General features: G+C 39.3%; 1 protein-coding gene across 3 annotated transcripts in view; it reads left to right on the forward strand.

The window, feature by feature from the left end:
- Positions 1–21029, forward strand: part of LOC139961062 (endosome/lysosome-associated apoptosis and autophagy regulator 1-like) — a 39887-nt gene extending 18858 nt beyond the window's left edge. For 2 of the 3 annotated variants that reach the window (XM_071959908.1, XM_071959906.1), the window contains 19 exons: positions 1625–1772; positions 3363–3455; positions 4005–4183; positions 5412–5491; positions 6161–6255; positions 6938–7115; positions 7348–7455; positions 9217–9505; positions 10472–10573; positions 11232–11318; positions 11876–11943; positions 12400–12535; positions 13050–13182; positions 13522–13613; positions 14907–15032; positions 15470–15718; positions 16174–16341; positions 17221–17395; positions 20781–21029. In XM_071959908.1, coding sequence (XP_071816009.1) covers positions 1625–1772; positions 3363–3455; positions 4005–4183; positions 5412–5491; positions 6161–6255; positions 6938–7115; positions 7348–7455; positions 9217–9505; positions 10472–10573; positions 11232–11318; positions 11876–11943; positions 12400–12535; positions 13050–13182; positions 13522–13613; positions 14907–15032; positions 15470–15718; positions 16174–16341; positions 17221–17395; positions 20781–20855 — 2581 coding nt within the window. In that variant the 3' untranslated portion in view covers positions 20856–21029. Of the gene's footprint in view, positions 1–1624; positions 1773–3362; positions 3456–4004; positions 4184–5411; positions 5492–6160; positions 6256–6937; positions 7116–7347; positions 7456–9216; positions 9506–10471; positions 10574–11231; positions 11319–11875; positions 11944–12399; positions 12536–13049; positions 13183–13521; positions 13614–14906; positions 15033–15469; positions 15719–16173; positions 16342–17220; positions 17396–18800; positions 18836–20780 lie in introns of all 3 variants that reach the window. The other variant, XM_071959907.1, reaches the window with a different exon arrangement.
- The last annotated feature ends 1458 nt before the right edge of the window (positions 21030–22487 follow it).

Genomic DNA, 22487 nt, shown 5'->3' on the forward strand with positions numbered 1-22487 from the left:
CATACAGATTAGGGAGGACCAATACAGGCATTGACTGATATGCATTAAACCATACAGATTAGGGAGGACCAATACAGGCATTGACTGATATGAATTAAACCATACAGATTAGGGAGGACCAATACAGGCATTGACTGATAGGCAATAAACCATACAGATTAGGGAGGACCAATACAGGCATTGACTGATAGGCAATAAACCATACAGATTAGGGAGGACCAATACAGGCATTGACTGATATGAATTAAACCATACAGATTAGGGAGGACCAATACAGGCATTGACTGATATGAATTAAACCATACAGATTAGGGAGGACCAATACAGGCATTGACTGATATGAATTAAACCATACAGATTAGGGAGGACCAATACAGGTATTGGCTGATAGGCAATAAACCATACAGATTAGGGAGGACCAATACAGGTATTGACTGATAGGCAATAAACCATACAGATTAGGGAGGACCAATACAGGCATTGACTGATATGAATTAAACCATACAGATTAGGGAGGACCAATACAGGCATTGACTGATATGAATTAAACCATACAGATTAGGGAGGACCAATACAGGCATTGACTGATATGCATTAAACCATACAGATTAGGGAAGACCAATACAGGCATTGACTGATATGAATTAAACCATACAGATTAGGGAGGACCAATACAGGCATTGACTGATATGAATTAAACCATACAGATTAGGGAGGACCAATACAGGCATTGACTGATATGCATTAAACCATACAGATTAGGGAGGACCAATACAGGCATTGACTGATATGAATTAAACCATACAGATTAGGGAGGACCAATGCAGGCATTGACTGATATGCATTAAACCATACAGATTTTAGCGTACAGTAGATGCCTTCCACTACATAAGCCATTGATATCTTCAGCCATAAACAAGCTTAGATGCCTTGTGTTACTACATAGGCTATGAAGTACAGATATGAGCTTAGAACATGTCTTCAACCATACAGAGATGGTTTAAATGTCCACAGGTAATGGAGACTAGTAAAGACATGACTTTTCTCATCTTCAACCACACAAACATGGTTTTAGATGCTTTCAATGTAGATTTTGATGCTTTAGCCAAAATGACTAAACAGATATTAGCTTCTATGTCTATAAAACCAAAGACTATTTTGGAGAAGGGAAGGGGTAGCAACTTGCATCAGAGCCACTTGCTCTTGAAAGTAAGTCGTTAAGGCCAACGTCTATTGGGGAAGGGGTAGCAACTTTTGTCAAAGCTACTCAAGTTCAAGAGCTCACCCATTCATCTCTAATTTCTCCATTCATTGTTATGATTATTTTTTACATTCAGGAATATTTATACATCATTCAAAATCATATGCAATATATTTTAATTACTGATCCGTCTCTTCCTCCATGGTTTATGCATGCCATATACCAGGACACGCCATATACCAGGACACGCCATATACCAGGACATATACCAGGACAGGTCTCCTTTGGGTAGCCGTATAGTATTGTGCTACTCTCCAACATGCTACTCTGTTCGTAAGACAAAGCTCCTCGTAACTAACAAACTGTCCTAGAAGTCAAGAGCATACCCCTAATCCTCTCCTCTCTAATCTTTTCATCTTGCAGTTCTGTATGGAAAGCCGTCGGCCCGTTTGTTACCTCACCAGGAGACTACTGCTATAGTAAGCTCATCTACAGTGCTGAGCTGAAGAAACCAGGCTTTGTTAACTTTACATACTCGTTACCGACCAAAGACACTCTCTTGCACGTTCAGGTACAAATAAATGTATTTAAAGCAATAGTAGTGCTCACTTACATATCTTCACACATTTTCTACCAATTTTTAGCTCAACCAGCATGCTGGTGTGAGCTATTGTTACAGTGCGGCGTCTATCACTCTATCATTCTATCACTCTATCCGTCAACAATTGGTAAAACCGCTCCCACTCGCACAGTGTTTGATGGAATTTCATGAAACTTGGACACAAGGACCATTGGGTATAGGGCCATCAGAGATGGTCCGAAATTTGGGGTCAAAGGTCACATGTGGGCCATAATGGGCCATTTTGTGGAAATACGCAAAATGCTTCTTCTCCTACAGATTCCATGGTACCATGTTGAGGGTTTGTCACGATAGTACTATGGAAGTTTTAACCTTCAGGGTGTTCATGAATTTGAGATCAAAGATCAACTAGGGGTCTTTTGTGGCCCGGGCCGCGGCCCGATATTTTCAAATTGCTCCTGTTCGTACAGTGTATGGCCAGTTATACTAAAACTTGGTCACAACGTTCCTCGGGATGAGAGTTACGAGGAGTGTTCGTAAAATTGAGGTCAAATGTCATTTAGGGGGTCATCGGGGGTCATTCTTTGTAATATTTTCAAATATCTCAATCTCCTCAAGATTTTGATGGATCATATTCAAAGTTGAACTGATGATTGTTGGATTGTGTATGAATTAGGTGATGCCTAATAATTTTTGGTCAAAAGTTAATTAATTACAATTAATCCCCATTGTTTAAAAAAATCTGAGCCTTCACCTTTTGCCAAAGCTCCTTTAATTTGTCTCCCAGTCTCTGCAGTGTTTGTTTACATTTGTGGTTAAGCTCTGCAGAGGCTGTTAGTGGAATTAAAGCAGGACTGGGAGTTGTTATTAACTGTCGAACTGTAAGCATGAGAGCCCTATAGCCAATCAGCACTTGCCGATTCTTAGAAGTCTTTGAGCCTGAGGTATTGTAGGCAGCCAGCCAAAATTTTGGCAAGGAGTGCTTCAGGTCTGCTCAGGTAGAGGGGAGAAAGTTTAATAGGGTAGGTCAGTGGTATTGTTTGAGAGAGTGGGTAAAATAGGATTTAAAGGGGGAAAATAGGAATTATAGCCAGTGGTGTGGCCAGGATTCTGCTAAAGGATGGGGGTGGCGGGTTATCCCTCATGGGCCCAAAATTGGTGGAATCTGAAAAATGGCCTAAAATTTGGTGGGCCATAAAGTTTTGTGGGCTTTACATTTTTAAGCTCAAAAAGGTATGAGCTTCTGCACCATTGGTGCTCTAGTTTCTATATTGTGTGTAGACAGAGCCGGTAACCTTTCAGTAGGGTCAAAGGACTTAGGAGAGACCTTTGTTATTGTACTGTTTATATTTGTATCAATACAGAGAATAATATTTTGTAATTGATGCGGGGTCACGATATTTGGTACAATCCAGCAAGTGAGAAATTTTGGTAAATGGCAAAAGTGCAGTAGTCTAGTAGAAGTGGAGTTTCATCTCTCGTTTTGTTGGCCAAAAACTACACACTGGGCTACAGGATTTGTTTGGTACCTTCTCCAACCCTAACCGCCGGTTTTATTTCCCACTCGTTTCCCCCTCACAGGTTCGGAACGAGCAGTGTGAAGACATTGACTTCCGCAGTCGATCCGATAAGTTCCCGATGGCGACTGGTGAGAACCAGTGGGCGACAGTTGAGGTAACTTAACATTATCTTGGAAAGCCTTGAAATACATTAGTGTGTTAGTGGAATTGTCACTGACAGTCGGTATGTGATTTGGTGTGGCCTCATCAGGTTTTTTTTAAAGTTTATTTTAGTAGGATAGTAGATGACGTTCCATTAGCATAGCAATTTGTGCTTTGATGTGCCGTTTGGCAATGGATTTGTTGTGTTCTCATGAATTGATTTGGCTTGCTATTATGAAAGATTATATTATAAGGATATACTGAATGATGTGGCATTTACAAGAGAGATTTTAAAATGTTGTACGCAGTATTTTATGGAGCGGAGATGTTTTTGCCATCTTTTGAACATAAGGATAGTTGTAACATGGTATTCCATGATTGGTAATGTTAAACGTAAGTCAACTGGACTTGTGCAATCAGGGCAGCCACTTTATTTATGTTTTGTGGTGGAGGTCTTTTCCATAATCCTGCAGAGGTGCAGCACTATTCTAAAAAGCTAGAGCTCTCAAAAGTCATCAACATAAGTTTTGGGGATTATTTAATATTCCATTATCATTTGCAGATTGAATTAGAAGCAGGTCACAATATAATAACATGGAAAGCATTCGGGTTGTCCAGTTACCAGGAGGAGAGTCCTGCGCCTGTCTACATCAGGGAGATCATTGTCATGGGGTTAGATTACACCTCTAAGTGCACCCCTTGTCCTGCTGGTACACATGCACCTAATACAGGTTCTTCAAGGTAAGTTATTGTATGAACATTATGTAGAGGACACATTGGTTGGTTCAGTATGTGACAATTCATCGGTCAGATACCTGTCAAGATGTAGTTACACCCCAGAGTTTCCCCCATGCTGTTAGGAGACCCATGCCCATAGTACAATTCACATGTGAGATATCTGTCTGGAGGAATAGTTACACCCCAGAGTACCCCCTTCCCACATGCTGTTAGGAGACCCATGCCCATAGTACAATTCACTTGTGAGATATCTGTCTGGAGGAATAGTTACACCCCAGAGTACCCCCTTCTCACATGCTGTTAGGAGACCTATGCCCATAGTACAATTCACATGTGAGATATCTGTCTGAAGGAATAGTTACACCCCCAGAGTACCCCCTTCCCACATGCTGTTAGGAGACCCATGCCCATAGTACAATTCACATGTGAGATATCTGTCTGGAGGAATAGTTACACCCCAGAGTACCCCCTTCCCACATGCTGTTAGGAGACCCATGCCCATAGTACAATTCACTTGTGAGATATCTGTCTGGAGGAATAGTTACACCCCAGAGTACCCCCTTCCCACATGCTGTTAGGAGACCTATGCCCATAGTACAATTCACATGTGAGATATCTGTCTGGAGGAATAGTTACACCCCCAGAGTACCCCCTTCCCACATGCTGTTAGGAGACCTATGCCCATAGTACAATTCACATGTAAGATATCTGTCTGAAGGAATAGTTACACCCCCAGAGTACCCCCTTCCCACATGCTGTTAGGAGACCCATGCCCATAATACAATGCACATGTTAGATACCTGTCTGGAGGAATAGTTACACCCCAAAGTTACAAGAATGTAAAGTTGTTTAGTTCACTTGCAGTGACTGGGATAACAAAAATTGTCATAACCTATGGTTATGATTATTATTACTATGTATTTGTTAGAGCGCTCTACAAAAGATCACAGCGCTTTACAGAAACAAATATAAAACTACACAACCTATGATATTGAATTGTTTATCCACACTCACAGAAGCCTAATGCTTTTTAAGACAAGAGTACTGATAACATTCTTTCTCTCTTTCTTTCTTAGTTTAGTTTCTTTGTTTTAGTTAACATTCTCTCAACATTGTCAGAAATCATTCTTCCCATCATGGTCCCTCTCAATCTGGAGTTTTTATCCTTCATTCGTATTGCCCTCCTTGCATCTTTCATTTTCACTAATATCGTCTTCTCTCCCCCATTCAGGTGCATCGCGTGCCCATTGAACTCTCGATCGGACGAAGGGTCGGCGACCTGTATCGAATGCGAAAGCAGTCAATACGCATGTAAGCTTTTAACGAACATAGCAGTCATATATAATACACTGCCAGATGTATGTTACCCATAAACAAAACTTAAAAAAGGAAAACAGATTATACAAAAATACATTAATTGGTATTCCCATTATGATATGCAGCAGCAAAGGCAAACATTTAAGGGTATATCTGATGGGAAGTATACTTCCATGAACCAAAGAACACATCTACTTTGCTTATATCCTTCACAAACAAGACTGTTTCCTGAGGATATTTGGGGTGAATGTGTGAGATAATTGGGTGCTGATATGCTGAATGAATATACATTGTAGAAAAAGAGTATTATATGCCATTAAGGTTGGTTGTAAGAAAACTCAATTTGAACCTCAAAGATTTCTTCTTCTTTTTTTGAAATATATTTTATGAATGAATGAAAGAAATATTGCCAATAAGACAAAAGTTTGGTCTGGAAAAGAAGTTCATAGTTACACCATGCGCTTCCACATTTATTTTGTATGAATTGACTCGTTTAGCCCTTCGATGAATGGACTTTTAAGACAGCAAACCATGGGTTTGATAATTTCATGGTCAAAGTTTTCCCCCTAGGTAGGACATCCAAGATTATACTTCCTTTAAAAGGTATACTCAATTCTTTTAGAGGTTTTTTTAATGTATTTTAATGTTTTTTTTTTTTTTTAGATGTTGGCTCTGACACCTGTACAGAGAAGGTTCCTTGCAAAGAACAAGATTACTATAAACGTTATGACTACAGCAAATGTCAAATGGGAAAAAAGGTAGGGTTCTGATAAGCCAGCTACCCTGCTTCCCCCCCACACTTTCCCCCTCCACCTCATCCTTCACCGTTCCTTCATCCTTCACCCCAGTATCTTGTGTAATAAATGTAAGGCACTGCCTGAACGATACAGACACATGCAGGCTAGTTCTATAAAGCATATTGACTACAGAAAATATCAAATTTATAGAGGAAAGGTATCCAGTCACCCCCTCCAGTCATAACCCCCCCCCCCACCCTCTCTCCGAGTGAATTGACAATTGCATGTATGACATCACTAGTTTTTCTCAAACTTCGGTTCTTCGTTGAAATCAAATATATGGTGTGCGAATTTCAAGACAATGACAGTCTAAGCCTCCTTTTCACATTCCAGTGGTTGTTGGTCAGAAGTATTAAAAAGACACAAATATGCTCTCAGTTTGTAAGCAAAGTCAGTGCAGCCATCACGTCGGTCTTAGACTTCAATTTAAATCAAAGTCAGCGAAAGATCTACTTCGTCGTAATCAGTTAATTTGTGGTCACAGGTTCATTACTGAAAGAGGCAATTTAGGTTCGTTCACCTGACGAATTGGCATGTCTCTGTAATAGCACTCTCCACCACCCACCCCAAACCCTCCCCCCACCCCTCCTCCCCTTCTAATTGAAATTAGTTGATAATTGTGTTTCTCTTTCCATCTGATTAGACCCAAGTAGAATATAAATGGATTGAACCTGTAATCTGTGAGTATGGTATAGCAGGCGCTGTCCCTAGGCCATCAAGCACAGAGGAGGACTGTCCGTCCTGTAATCCTGGGATGCAGCTGTCTAAAGATGGACATTGTGAGTTCTGTAAAGACGGACAATTCTCTGACGGAAAGGACCGTGAGTAAACCGATATTATTCCGCTTGAAAATTTGCCTTTTCTCTTGTTTATCTTTGTTTTGTAGATGCTAAAATCATTGAGTATAATCTTCCAGTAACCCTAATCAAAATTGTGGATTTCACTTGTAAAAATTGTCTTTGATTTAAGAAAGGATCTTAATAGTACTGCAAAGTATTTTTTAATTTTGATCTAACTTTTATGATTATTTTTATATTTTTTATTTTGTCATAGCCTGCAAAGCTTGTCCAGCACTCACTATTCCTAAGAAGATGATGAAATACCTAACATGGAAGGAATTGCCACCATACATGACCACTTCGTGTCTCAACAATGACGAAGGTAAGGCCTGGACTTTTTCCCCTTGCGGGCCTCTGACCCAATGTTAAGGGTCGGGTATGTTAAAATAATAATCCAGAGGAATAATTTTTTTTTGAATAATGTGACAAGGATACTATACTATAGACTATACTATATGCTATAATATACACTATACAATAGTGTACTATACTATATACTATAATATACTATTCTATATATACTGTACTATACAACAAAATACTATACTATACACTATACAATAGTATACTATACTAGATACTATATACTATACAATAGTATACTATATACTATACTATGCTATATACTATGCAGTAGTATACTATACTGTACAATAATATACTATATACTACAGTGGTGGCGGAACCGGGGGGGCTTGGGGGGCTCAGTCCCCCCAATGAAAAAGTTGAGGGGGCAAATGCATGATAAGCCCCCCCCCCAATATTTACCAAGGCTCAGAAACGTGCATCTGCCCATTTTTCAATGCATACTTGTCGATCTGTCCGATGCACACGTATACTATATAGGTGTAATAATTTGAGCAATTGCTGGGGGACCTCGGCCCGTCCCCTGGCTATAGACCATTGTCACCCCAACCGCGTCTTCACGCCCCATGAATAGTGGAAGCAGTGAGTGTGAGTACCGGTAAGCGTAACACAACTTCGTCTTAGGCTAATGACTTGCCTCATTTCAGCCAGTTCTCCAACATCCCCTTACATAGTGGCGGAGCGTCCATATATACAGTCAGGGGCGGATGCCCCCCCCCCTCCTGACGGACTCAAATGGACTCCTGGCGCCCTTTTCACTACATTTTACTTATTCGCGGTTATTGACTATTTTATTGCGCTCTCATATACCTATTGACATTTGTCATATTCTGTTGGTGTAATTTCCCGACAAAATGGCGACAACACCTATTTATTCTCCGTTTATCTGCAAATTCGCAAGGCCCGGAAAGGGTCATTTCCTGCAATCTAGGGAGTACCTTTACTCAAAAATTTTCTGTACGCTCCGCGCCAACCTGTGATGGCGCTCCGCTCTGATAGTGTCGAAAGCGCCCCTACAGACCATTCTTGCCCCCCCCTGACCAATACCCCTAGCTCCGCCACTGCCCTTACTACACTCAAAAACGTCTTTGCGAGTACACTATGAGTAATAGCTACTCTCTTAAAACACCATCGAATATACAAATTACTATGTTTTTACAAACTTTTACGTGCAATCTGAGAAATTGCAGGCTTGAGACCCATATTTTAGGGCTGGGTATTCGCAGCATAAAACACTCGGGAAGTGCCGTTTCCGGCCATCACAATGTAAGCAGTTTGTCTGTATGGATAGCCATAAACAATGACCATTGCCAGAGTAATCCGTGGCTACGATGCGGTGGGTAAAGGTAGATGGCATTTAGAACATTGGAAGTAAGCATCAAGGGAGGTTATGAGTAAGTCCTTGCTAGCCAAAATATGTCTGTTTATTTATCCAGGAACTTTGTTCTTTTTACTATTCTGAAAATTCTTTTCAATGTCTGGAAGCTTCCTCCGCTTACCAAGCCCCCCCCCCCCCCAACTCCATCTAGATGATATGTAAGCAAACAAACAATGTGTGTAAGTTTCTGATATCAAAGGAATTAAGTTTTGAAGGTCAATTTCTGTCTCTACATTGATGAATAATCTATATCATTTTTCCTTTCTTCTTCCCTCTTCTTTTCTCCCTCTTCTTTCTCCTCCATCCTCTCCTCGTGAATCCTCCTCATTTCCGACGCAGATTCAAACTGCGACAGGGATTCCGGCTGGATAGCCGCGGGTAACCACATTCACAGCGGTGAGAACTATGCAGACGACGTCTATCTAATCTTGACCCTGGACGTGACCGAGTTTCAAGTGGGAGGCAGCTATTTTGAGGGACAAGACACGGTCGTGGCAGAGATCACATTTGCCTTCGACATGGATTGCCACCAAGATTGCTCCCTGTACTTTCTGGAAGAGTTGGAAACCTCCTCACCTCAATTTCTTGCGACTTGGACAGGCAAAACGAACCAGACAACAATCTTCACGTGAGGACCCTCTTCAATTTGTTACCCTTGCCTTTTGACAAGTGGATTACCCTGTTTTTTCTTTTCATTTTCCAAGAATTCTGATGCAACGCATTTTTATTATGTTGATTGGAAAGACAGCTCTATTGTTGTAAAAAGTTTGCATTTATGAAGGAAACATTGCCCCATAATACTTGAGTGAATCATTATAGCCATTAGTTTTGGCTTGCCAATATTTTGCTAGCAATTTGCAAAATGATTCTTCTGGCGATGAATAGAGGGCAAAATACAGTTTTATGTTGTCATGGTTCCCCTTACATTTAAGGAAAGGGTGATGGTATTTTGGTCCTTTGGCAAGTGGTTCCTTTTTTTAAATGCTGTTTAAATGCTGTTTAAATGCTGTTTAATGTAAAAAAATTCTGGAAAATTGGGTTTTTCCTTTAAGGAAGGAGGTCATTGTGGTCAAGGCAGTGGACTGGTGATCTAGGGATTACAGGTTCAAGCCCTGGCCAGATCATTGCGTTGTGTCCTTGGGCAAGGCACTTTATCTCCATTGCCTCTCTTCACCCAGGTGTATAAATATGGGGACTTGCGAGGTAACTTGTAAATATAGTTGCATGCGCCGGTTTGTGGCTGCACCCTTTTGGAAGTCCCCTGGTGGACACGTGGTTGTGGTGCACTGTGGTGCCCCAGGAGAGATTGATTGAATTGCGCACACTTTGGTGTGTAGGTGTGACAAGTTACCAATGACCAAGGCTAAGTTGTCAAAGCGCTACGATCTCGATGTAGCATCGCTATATAATTGTCTAATATGTATGTTTGTATGTACGTATGTAAGTAGATATCTTGTGGAACTATAAATGCATGGTGCAATTTATATCTGAAATAGGAAACAGGCATACCAAGACCCACCACTTTATTAGTGGACTGACCTTTAAACTTTTGTCTTCTTCTTTTTTTCTTTCCATTGTTGTTCTTACTCATTAGTCATAAAATTTCAACAACAACCCCTCGAACATTCACTTGGGCTTTTGAGAAGAAGGATCCAAAAACGGTTCTGGACCCAAGTGTAGATCTTAGACATGACGTGTGAGTATTAATCTTCATTCTTATACTGTGGTGACATATTCCGGTATTGTTCATAACCGCAATATTATACGCCTCATTATTGTACTGCGGTATGTTGAAGTATTGTTGTTATATGTGTGAGTATTAATCTTCATTCTTATACTGTGATGACATATTCAGTTATTGTTCATAACCGCAATATTATACTCCTCTTGACACTGTGGTACTCCGATTAGATGTATTTAACCTCTCCCAAATACTGGGGTACTTTAAAGTATTTGCAGTCGATTTGTAAATAGTAATAATGTGGTACATTAGTCATAGATGGCTATGTACTAATCATACATTTAGGTGTTGTCCTTAGACATAACATATACGCAATATTCCACAGAGGTAGTGTGATTCGTAAAAGTATTGATCTCCATTCTAAAATGTCAGCATCAATACTTTCCTATACTTTGATTGATTCGTGCAATCATCTCAAAGGAGTCAGTGTTCTTAATGTTCCTCTGACCGATAATGTAAGTTAGACTCACTGAACAAATAACATGACTCTGAATGATAAAACAGCAATCAAGTATAAAATCTACCAAATCTCTTGATCTGAACCTTATAAATCATTGTAAAGTTTTCTGGAGTTCAACAAGAATTTTTTTTCCTTTTTTTTCTTTTACAATAGGGCTAAAATTTACAACATCACAGTGACTAATGTGAAGAATGGTGGTGCTTCCTATTGTGAGGCTTGCCCTGAAGGAAGGAATAAAGAGTGAGTATACTTAAAGTATAGGAAGGGAGAGTATGATTAGGGCTGGTGAACAGAAAGTATGAATGTAAGTATTAATAAGACCATGGACATCATATGCAAAGTAACAGTATGGATAGTAGTACTTATGAAGTATGAATAGAAAAATGACTGGAGATATGCATAGAAGTATGAATGGAAGTTTGAAATTTAGGTAACAGGAGTATTAATGGGAGCCTGAAAGTATTGATGATAGGTATGTACAGATCGTTGAAAATCCTCACATTGTTTTTCAGTTGCATTCTTCCATTCTTCTACAATGTTGCCCCATCACTAGGCACTAACTTAAACTGGTGTTGACAATTAAAGTAATAAAAAAAAAACACCCAAAATTCAATTGACTGAATGATTTGATACTCTATAACATTAATATTTTCTTCAGTTTATACAGCAACTGTTCTCTGAACTTATTTCACTGCTTGCAATGTTTGTGACTCTATAACTTACCTGTTATCTTTTGATGTCGCCTCACAATCCTTTCTAGTACAATGTCACCCATCGATCATTTGCAATATTTACAGGTGTATCTCTTGCTCAGCGGGGATGTACTACAGCAACGACACCAAGACCTGTAAACCTTGTGCACTCAGTAAGCATAACACCATTCTTTCTGATAACAAAGCCAGGAAAATAAAGGTGTTTTTATTCTGTTTTTCTTGTATAGTTGAACAAGCGTTTTAATTACTGTTTTGGCATTTGGGTCTAAATGAGAAGTAAACTCAATCTATCAGTTGAGAAATGAATGGTTTTGTTTGTAGACTTCAGTGAAATGCATGACACATCTCCATTCACTTGTAGTTCAGTTGGAAGAGGGGCTTAGACAGAGGCTGAAGAAATTGTGGGGAGGGGGGTGGTGGACATTGCCAGTAGTGTCAAAATGGGAAAATAATATGATGCGGTGAACATATTGGAGGTGGGAGGTCATGACTAAATAAAACAATGGGATGATAGGTTATAAGCTGCTTGTCTCTCATTACATTTCAGTCTGGGTGTTTTTCCATTAAACTACCTACATTGACTATTCTGTGTTTGTTTTCATTTGTAGATCACTATTTGTCACCAAGTAACGACCATTGCATTCCCTGTGGTCCCGGGCTGAAGAACGTCCAACAGAAAGTCTGCTACAGTGACTGTTCCTTTAGCCTGGATAAGGTGGATTATAATCTCTCTGCTCTTAAAGGGTAGGTGAATCAGGTTTTGCAGATGGATGTGACACCTCTAAGTCAAGTTATTTTGCATTTAGCATTCCCTCCCAACTCCCGAGATAACACCAAGGTAAATAGATAGTTGCAAGTACTAACTCCCGACCCTGAGACAACGCCAAACCAAGTTAAAGCACAACATTTATTTTCTTTCCTGAGTGGGAAGTCGTCGATAACTATTTTACAGCCATTCATAGATGTACATGTTTCGGGGGTTTTTTCATTGAATCGGACAAGTTAGAATTAGGCCTGTTGGATGTATTGTTTAGCTGCCTGGCAGGAACTTTCTGATCGTCCAGAAGAATATTAGCCTCCATGAATATCCTTCTTTTGCATCATATTTGTCACTATTAATTTTAGAAGGAAAATACTCGCTAAGAAAAGTGTGATTAGATTTCTTAATTTTTGTTTTTTGTTTTTTTTGGTCTTGCTAATTTAAGTTTCTTCCATATTAATTGTCTCAGTATAAGTCTTTCTCCTATCTTTGTTTCAGCTTTCATACTTTGGATACCAGCTCCAGTTTCACAGAGGCGGGTAACAGATTCTTCAAGCGTTACAACATCTCTCTTTGTGGGACAGAGGGCAGCCTCGATACCAAGTGCAGAGCCAGCAAAATGTCGTCTATGGTAAGCGATAGTTTGCAGCGTTGCGATGCCCGTACTGAGCATTCGGTGGGTGCCGTGACACTTGCAAATTACAAAATTCATAAGTTAATTACATTTTTATGTATGGTACAGTAATTACAATTTTGTCGTTTTCTGTGTTTTGCGGCATCCCAAATTCGGTAATTATCACCTCCATAGCACGAGGGAAATATCCCAAAACGTTTCCACCAATTTTTGAAAAAAAAATGTTTATCTATGATCGCAAATGTTTTCGAAATTATCGTCTCCATCTCGTGATAAGAGATGACAGATCTAACAAACATAATTGTAATTCTTTTCTTCTGTATCTTTCTTCTCAAGGACGAGACGGAGCTCGAAATCAGTTCCTTGATCTGCCGCACCACCATACTCCCCAGCAGCAAAGAAAATGAGATATCCACACAAGTCATGAGGTATCATGTCAATTTTTCAATCAATATTTGCCCTTTTCTATATTAATTCTCATTAACATAAATGCATTTCCCCTTCCCCACCCGAACCCCACATATTTATGAAAACTAATCTGCTATTGCTTGATTTATTTGTAAATACTGATACATTCGTCCCCCTCAAATATTATATTCCCGCACTTTCACAAATCCCCTTCCCATCATATATTCTCTTCCCCGCTCTCACCATCCCCTTTCCATTATATATTCTCTTCCCCGCACTCCCACCATCCCCTTCCCATTATATGTTCTATTCCCCCACTCCCACCATCCCCTTCCCATTTTCCCCCCAGCACTCCCACCATCCCCCTCCGATTATATATCCTCTTCCCCGCACTCCCACCATCCCATTCCCATGATATATATTTTCTTCCCCGCACTCCCACCATCCCCTTCCCATTATATATTCTATTCCCCGCACTCCCACCATCCCCTTCCCATTATATATTCTCGTCCCAGCACTCCCACCATCCCCTTCCCATTATATATTCTCTTCCCCGCACTCCCACCATCCCCTTCCCATTATATATTCTCGTCCCCGCACTCCCACCATCCCCTTCCCATTATATCTTCTCTTCCCCGCACTCCCACCATCCCCTTCTCATTATATATTCTCTTCCCCGCACTCCCACCATCCCCTTCCCATTATATATTCTCTTCCCCGCACTTCCACCATCCCCTTCCCATTATATATTCTCTTCCCCGCACTCCCACCATCCCCTTCCCATTATATATTCTCTTCCCCGCACTCCCACCATCCCATTCCCATTATATATTCTATTCCCCGCATTCCCACCATCCCCTTCCCATTATATATTCTATTCCCCGCACTCCCACCATCCCCTCCCCATTATATATTCTCTTCCCCGCACTCCCACCATCCCCTTCCCATTATAATTCTCTTCCCCGCATTCCCACGATCCCATTCCCATTATATATTCTATTCCCCGCATTCCCACCATCCCCTTCCCATTATATATTCTCTTCCCCGCACTCCCACCATCCCCTTCCCATTATATATTCTCTTCCCCGCACTCCCACCATCCCCTTCCCATTATATTTCTCTTCCCCGCATTCCCACGATCCCCTTCCCATTATATATTCTCTTCCCACACTCCCACCATCCCCTTCCTATTATATATTCTATTCCCCGCACTCCCACCATCCCCATCCCATTATATATTTTGGTTTGGCTTCATAGTCCGTTTATCTGTTTTGACGTGTGTCCTCTCTTCCCCGCACTTGATCTCCTCTCAGCATCGGTGACGTTCTCCTCGGCATCACTCACGAAAACAAACTGGGATCGCTCAAGGTTAACATGACCAAGCCAAGGACCGATGGATTAAATGTTAAAGATATCAAGTTTTTCTATCGTTCTGCTCAGTGAGTATTGTTAACACGTATTGTTCTTCCCAAGTCATATTAAACAAATACCACTAGCGCCATTATTACAAGATCTGGAATTTGCAGGACTGACTAGCCTTAAGTTATTGCTGTAAATAAACCAACACACATGACATCTTTTCGTGTTTTTTTTCTTTTTAGGTTGGGGTGGGGGTGATGGGCTTATATTCTTCAAGAAACCACACTGTTGAGTCAGTCTTAAACATCAAACTTTCAAAATGTATTGTGCAAAAAAAAATTGATGCTAGAACCTTCCCCAAAGTCTTGTCATTACACCCGTGTACAATAACCCTGACCAATTCACTGTTCAAAATGTCAGCAATATATGTATCTAAAAGCAAATGTGTTTGAACAAGTGATGACAGGTTTGTTTTTTTTTGACACTTTTGTGACTCATTTGTCATCTTTGCCTGCAGTACCACTTCAGGGTGCAAAGAAGGTCGCTCAACGATCATCACGCTAAGGTGCGATCCCAACGCCAAAGGAAACGGCACCATAGAGTTCATACCGGAGTGTCGAGACGGAACCTGCGACGGTTGCAACTTCCTCATCTTGTGGACCACAGAGTCCGCCTGCCCATCGTGTGGGAAAAACGACTACACAGAAATAAAAGGCGAATGCAAAGATGAAACACAGAAGCTTCACTATGTCTGGAGAGAACACAAGTGAGTTGGGTGTTGTGTTGTTTCTAAGCTTCCTTACATGCCAAGATTTCAAAACGTTAAGTAACAAATACATACGGATTAAGACTACTGGGGCGATAAGTTGATGCAAAGTGGGTTGGAAGAACTGCCTTTTGAAAATCATCAAAACTGAAACTAACTAGTCATCCCACCCCATCCCCTCCCCCTCCCCCCTCTCCCCCCCACCTCTCTCTCCATAAAATAGTGAATTCTCCTTTCGTGGTTCTAAGTCCCTAAGTACTTCATTTGTGCCAACTCTGCTCCTTCTCATTGTGTGAGAACATTTATTGAACTGCAAAATAACTTAGGCAAAATAACATTTGTGGTTGTGGGGGGAGGGAGGGTGAAGGGAGCAGGAATGTGCCTGTCATTGGCCTCTCTTAGTTTAGTGTGTGTTTGGATTGCTGCCACTATTAACAAATATTGATTTCTTTCAGAATATGTGTTGGGGGATCTTCACTCCCAAAGAACAAAGAGCAAGCATGCGAGATGCCCAAATGGTACCGACAGATGCCCTGGTATGCCCAATGGTCAATCGCTGGTATGGTTACCATGGCGATCCTCATGGCTGTGCTGATCATGTTCTTCTGGAAGAGAAACAGGAAGTAAGTATCTTTCAGGATGGATTCTCCAAGACATGAACAATTTCAAACATTTAAACCGGCCACAAAGGTTACCGTTACACATAATACATCTTATTTCTATACCCCGAATCCTTTAAAGGGAAACGGCGGACATGGGATAGAGGTACACTTCATGATCTCATTATCAACTCAGGAACAACCCTTTGAGGGGGGAAACAGTCCATAGGGGTGAATAGAATTACACATTTATGCAACTTATTCACAACTCTAAAGCTCACCTAGGGTATCCCTACCTCCATAGGGGCCACCTGTACTATAAAGAAGGTTAGGTAACGAGACAAGGTTGGGGATGGGACCAGACAAGGTTGGGGATGGGACCAGACAAGGTTGGGGATGGGATGGTCAAATATATATAATCTCTAAGTCTCTCAACATTGTCAATGGTTCCGATAAAATGTGAACTTCTTCGGGAAGAGTTAACAGATCGTAAAAAAGATAAAAAATTATATAACAACAGATCTATATAGGTCATCAAATAGTGACAGGTTGGTCATGTTTGGCCGACGTAAAATTAAAAGTAACATTTGGTCTAGCAACTTCCAAACATTCGATTACACATCATTGTTAAATTCCTGTTACAGACTTAAAGCTGTTCCAAAATATAAACATTTGTCGAGCAGACAAACAGGGTCAGCCTTGTCAATGTTAAGCATGTTCAATGAAACTGGTGCTATGAACTAACAGTAGAGTACCTTGTCTAGTGATTATATACATCAAGGTGTAAATTTGAACTGTGCATATTGTTTCATAATGTGGATGTAATTTTAAGTCTAGACACAGCAGTAGTAGGAATGGTCTCCCCTTTCTGACACTTTATTTTCTCCATTTTTTGTCCAACAGACTTGAATACAAATACGAGAAGTTAATTGCTTCAGCCAACGGGGAGCTCCCTGCAGCCGAGACCTGCGCCCTCTCGGAAGGAGAAGAGGAAGATGACGTAGTGTTTCAAGATAGGAAAGGAAAAGGGAAAAAATTCTTCAATAAATTTATCTTCAAAAATGGATCGGGTGAAAAGGTACAATTTTTTTGCTTTGATATGGTTTTTTTCATATATATGTTTTTTTCGTTTGAAAGTTCTCTATTTTTGTACTTCTGAATCTCTTAAATGTTTGGTGTCAAATTTTAAGCTACATGCGTTGATACTTTTCGCCAGCAGGGACTCATGGCATGAGATACACACCCCGATTATCCACACACTCGCTAGGAAATATCTATAGGATATGTTCTTATTTGTGTAGGATATATGAGCCAGACAGTGTGGTTCACAGATATATCCTTACAGTTATGCCCCACTGTGAAAATATGGTGTGAGAAACATCCAGTTGGGACAATTATTTTTCTATACTGTACTATCATGTCCAGCTTCAGAGCACTCGTATTGTCAGTACGAGCAGTACGAATATCATGTTTCTATCAGATCAAGGTTAGGAAATGTTTGTACTGTCAGTACCAGTGCTTTGAGAGCATGATATTGGAGTACAGTTTAGAGAGGTATTAGCATTAGAAAAATTGTCCCAACTGGCTGTGAGAAACACTTTAGCAATGAATATTCATGTAAATGCTAATTGATTTCTAAATTCCAGAGGAGAAGAGGATTACATTATTTATATTATATCAATACATTTGATATGATATGTTTCAAGGTTAATTATGCAAAAGTTATCTGACAAGACCACCACTCTTTTTAGTACTAGATACATAAATATTGTAGTGCTTGGATTGGCCAAAAAATTTTTTTTTAAACTTGTTGATGTTTGATGGAGCAAAATATCCAATCATTATTTATGTTCTGCACCATCCAAGTCAAAAAATCACTCTTTTGGTTATCATCATAGAATGATACAGTATCTTAGCACATTAATGTGATTCAATGTTAACATTCTTTTTCTGTTGGATTAACTGTAGTAACCTACTGTTAATGTTATTGATAGGGACGATAGTACTATTATATCCACCATTAACACGGAAGCACATCATTATATATTCATGTTGCTTCCACTTTTTTAATTGAAAGAAAATTTGAATTATAAAGAAGATTGACACTATTTCAGATTTAACTTTTAAGTTTCAGTTTAATTAATTAATTACTTAATTAATCAGATTAATTAATTAACAAATTAATTTCAGATTTAACTAAATTTACCAGACTGTTTTGGGGTGGGGAAATTATGGAATGACCTTGTATCAAAGACCTACCTCACATTGGCCACCAGAGGGGGGGGTCTTGATCAACAAGTTCCTATTGTTTCAGATTTCATTTCTCTGGTGAATCTTCTGAACCATTTACTTCTACAAAGAGAGAAAAACAAGCAACCTCCAACCTTAGAGGAGTTGTTGTAATCAATGTTTCTTGCGCCCTTCTCACACTCATAACAATTTTTTTTTGGTCATGTTTTTATGTTCTCGTTTCATGCCTTCAGGAGTTACTCAATGCGTCAGGCCATATGTCAATGCAGTAAGGGTTTTAACTCTTTATTTGCATGACAGTACCGTTTTTGGGGGGTTCAGCAAGCCTCCACTACAAAGTTCTGCATGCATTCAAAGGATACTCATTTTACTCGCTTTATTATTTGACATCACACAACTTAAAAGAGTTCACCAAGGCTTTGGTAAAGAGGTGTTGGTGGACCGGTCAACCAATAGGCGGTCATACCGTGGTGGTAAAAATCTTGCCCTCTGCGATACACTGCCAACTTTTAACGTTTGTACCAACTTTAACCCCATTTAATTGGTCATGTAACAGGCAATGCTATTGGCAGTTCTATCATACACTTGTTTACCATTTGGGTCACACTGCAATAATAATAATAATAACAATAACCTAGGCATGACCTAACACACTGTAGGTGCAAGCCTATGCAACAAACTCTAGCAGACAGACTAAATGACAATTTGAATATACCTTTTGAGACTAAAAATACCATGAAGAGAATTCCAGCCACTAGCCACCCGATTCCCTCAATCACAACTAACTGATATACTCTGTTTATATCTTCATGTAATCAATTAAACAAGTCACACATGTGCAAATAATGCTTGTTTTTTTCTTGCATGATGTGTTTTTTTTGGAGGGGGGGGTTTGCACCAACTTATATGGTTGTAAGTTGTTTTTTAGATTTTTGCATTAAATGTACTGATTAACATACATTTTAAACCAATAACACATGTAATTTGTGAGGCATGTAAGTGTGAATGCTCTTGTCTCTCCATCCCCTTTCTGCCTCCTATCCTTCCCTCCCTCCCTCCCTCCCCCCCACCCCCCCCCCACACACACACATAAAGTTCTTAGTTCTTCCTGGATCACCTTGCTCTACAATTCCAACCTGATTATCTCTTTTAATGCCCTGCTTGTGTCTTTGTTTTTTGTTCATTTCATATTTGGGTTTCTCATGTTTTGGGTTTTGATGGGATATCTAAAACCAACCTCTTCAACATATCATTGATGCTTTTAACTGCTATGTAAGCTAAGTTTAAGTTTTAGTCACCCACCTTCTTTCTGCTTCAGTTTGCTCTAATTCCATAGGCTCTTTTTAATTTTATTTTTTTCTGAATTCTTTCCCATCTGTATTATTAACTGACCTTTTGTAGAGTTCAGTTTGGAAATTAGTATCGAAAATAACTGAACACTAAAATACAAGATCCTTCCCACCTCAAGAAAGTTTCACTTTAAGAAATACCAAAACTTACCTTTGCCCTATCACATAACACTTACGTAACAAGTGTAACTAGATGTTTGCCTACCGTGCATATAACAAATCTGGGTGAAAAGTTGTTGGCATCAACGGGAGCACTAACTAGCTGCTGAATTTACACCTTTGTGGTCAAAATGACATTGATATGGAACATTGCACTTGAATGGTGTATCTGATTTTATTGTTCATACATGTAGAACCCTTCCAGAAAATCCCCCCCCCCCCCAATTTTTTTTTTTTCACAATTTGCTCAACGAGCAGAACCTGTTATTTCAAATGAAGATCCCTATAGTTTTCATTTTGATGGAAAAGATGTACAATACTGAAGCATCTGTAGTAATGGTAGAAAATCCAACTTGAATTCATTCTTTCTTTCTTTCTTTTAAAGTTCATCTTTATTTCCCCCTCTCCCTCTTCTCATTATCGTATGATCTAACTTGCTAGCGCCCTCTAAACCTACTTTCTGCATATTCCACCTCTCCATTTGACTCCCAGACGTTAAAGAAGGGTTAAATTACACAAAGGTAAGAGATTCGGTGAGATACGAAACTCTGCTAGCTGGATTAGATAAGTAGTAAAAGTTTGCTTTAGGTGACCATTTTCTTGTGTTGTGTCTCTCTCTCTAGCATATTTGGTGTCAGTGCACGATGATCTTCTTAAGCTCATCTCTTCTTTTTCTTATTTCAATTTTATTTTTTTCCTTTCCAGGGAGGGCTTTTAACCGAAGAATCATTTACAACAGATTCTCCACTGAAGGAGCCAATGCCATTGACCAATATATGATGGAGGAGTGACGACGTATCCCATGGCAACCCATGGCTCTAGGCAAGAAAAGGAGTGGCAGTACACTGGAAATAAGAAACTCACAGAATTCAACTCTTCAGGATAAATCATATCTCAAAATCAGTATATAAACTTAATTTAATCATTTTAGAAGAGAAAACATATATATATATATATATATATATATATATATATATATATATATACATATATATATATATATATATATATATACATATATATATATATATATAGCAGAACATAATGTGTGGTGGTATGAAACCTCAGTGTCCTTGACGACAATGGGTCGTACACAGATGACAAGAAATCAAATGTCAGAATCATTTTATGCATGTTTTTAATCAGTTCAGGATTTTGAATAGATAAGGGCTTCTTGAAGAATTTGGAAATTTTTTGAAAAAGTTGAAAAACCACTATATTTTGTTTTCAAGTGTGATACAAATCTTTTTTGGACTTGCTGTAGTGACACGAATAAGACACATTGTGGACAATGTTCTGTCCTCTTATGTGTAATAGTGAGGACGATCTGTTCCTGAGCACTCTTTTTATAAGTAATTGACCTTGACTGGTGCGACTGAGACAAAAGAGGACGATTGTTTGTCCATTGATGGACAATAATGAGACAAATTTGAAGCCATGGTACCGTAGCTTGGTTTGTACGATCAATGGAGACGTGAAGGGGACTCTTTTTATTCTGTGGGAGTTAGGAGTACATGTTCGGACTTTGTCTTAGTACCCTGTAGTAAGTCCATGATTGGCTCCAGGGAAGGAGTGGAAGGGGGTAAGGGATGAGGTTAAAGGGCCATGTTTTGATTTTTTTAGTTATATCAATAGTGTTCTTCCTTTTGTTTACGTAGTTTGATATGTTTTTTTGTCCCCTGTCGTGTATCCTTGCATCACTTGGTCGTCCCATTAAGGAACAAAATATTTGGAAATGTTTAATTCGCTGATTTGAATATGCTTTTTAAAGTCAAATGATCAATTGAAAACGATTTGCAAGCGTCTGCCTCTGTTGGTCTTCTCCTGTGCTCTTAGTCAAAATGAACCTTGACTTGATACATTTTAGACTTGAGTGCCAAATTATATCTAACTGTGGTAACTGGTATAGAAGTGGAAAATAATGCCAAACACTAGTACTGGTAAACATCTTCATTGTGGGTGACTTTAGATTTGTGTGAAAAGTGTGGGTTTTTGAGTGGAAATGTTTCTGCCTGTTTGCTATGTTGGTTTGTTTTTGTTTGTTTTTAAGGTTTAATTACAAGTCAACTATTCATGATTATTCATCAGTACTGCCTAACCATTTTAGTTGTGATCTTCTATTTTAAATGAAAATGGAATGTTTCTAACTTTTAATTCAATCATATTCTTTTTAATCAGTTTCATTTTTAATTTATTAGAAGCAGCTTATTATATTAGCAAAAAAAGGGAACAAAATTGATTCTGTTTTATACTAAAATTCTGGTAACATAGTAACTCATTGACATGACTGGTCAATTTCATTTGCAAAAAGTGATGTGAAATGTGGAAGTTTGAAATGTTCCAACATGCTTTTAATTCACTGTGCTGAAGATTTCTGTAAGGACGAAATATTGAGAAAAGAATTTGTTTAAT

This window comes from Apostichopus japonicus, chromosome 20, assembly GCF_037975245.1.
Source record: "Apostichopus japonicus isolate 1M-3 chromosome 20, ASM3797524v1, whole genome shotgun sequence".
Classification (NCBI taxonomy): Eukaryota; Metazoa; Echinodermata; class Holothuroidea; order Aspidochirotida; family Stichopodidae; genus Apostichopus; species Apostichopus japonicus.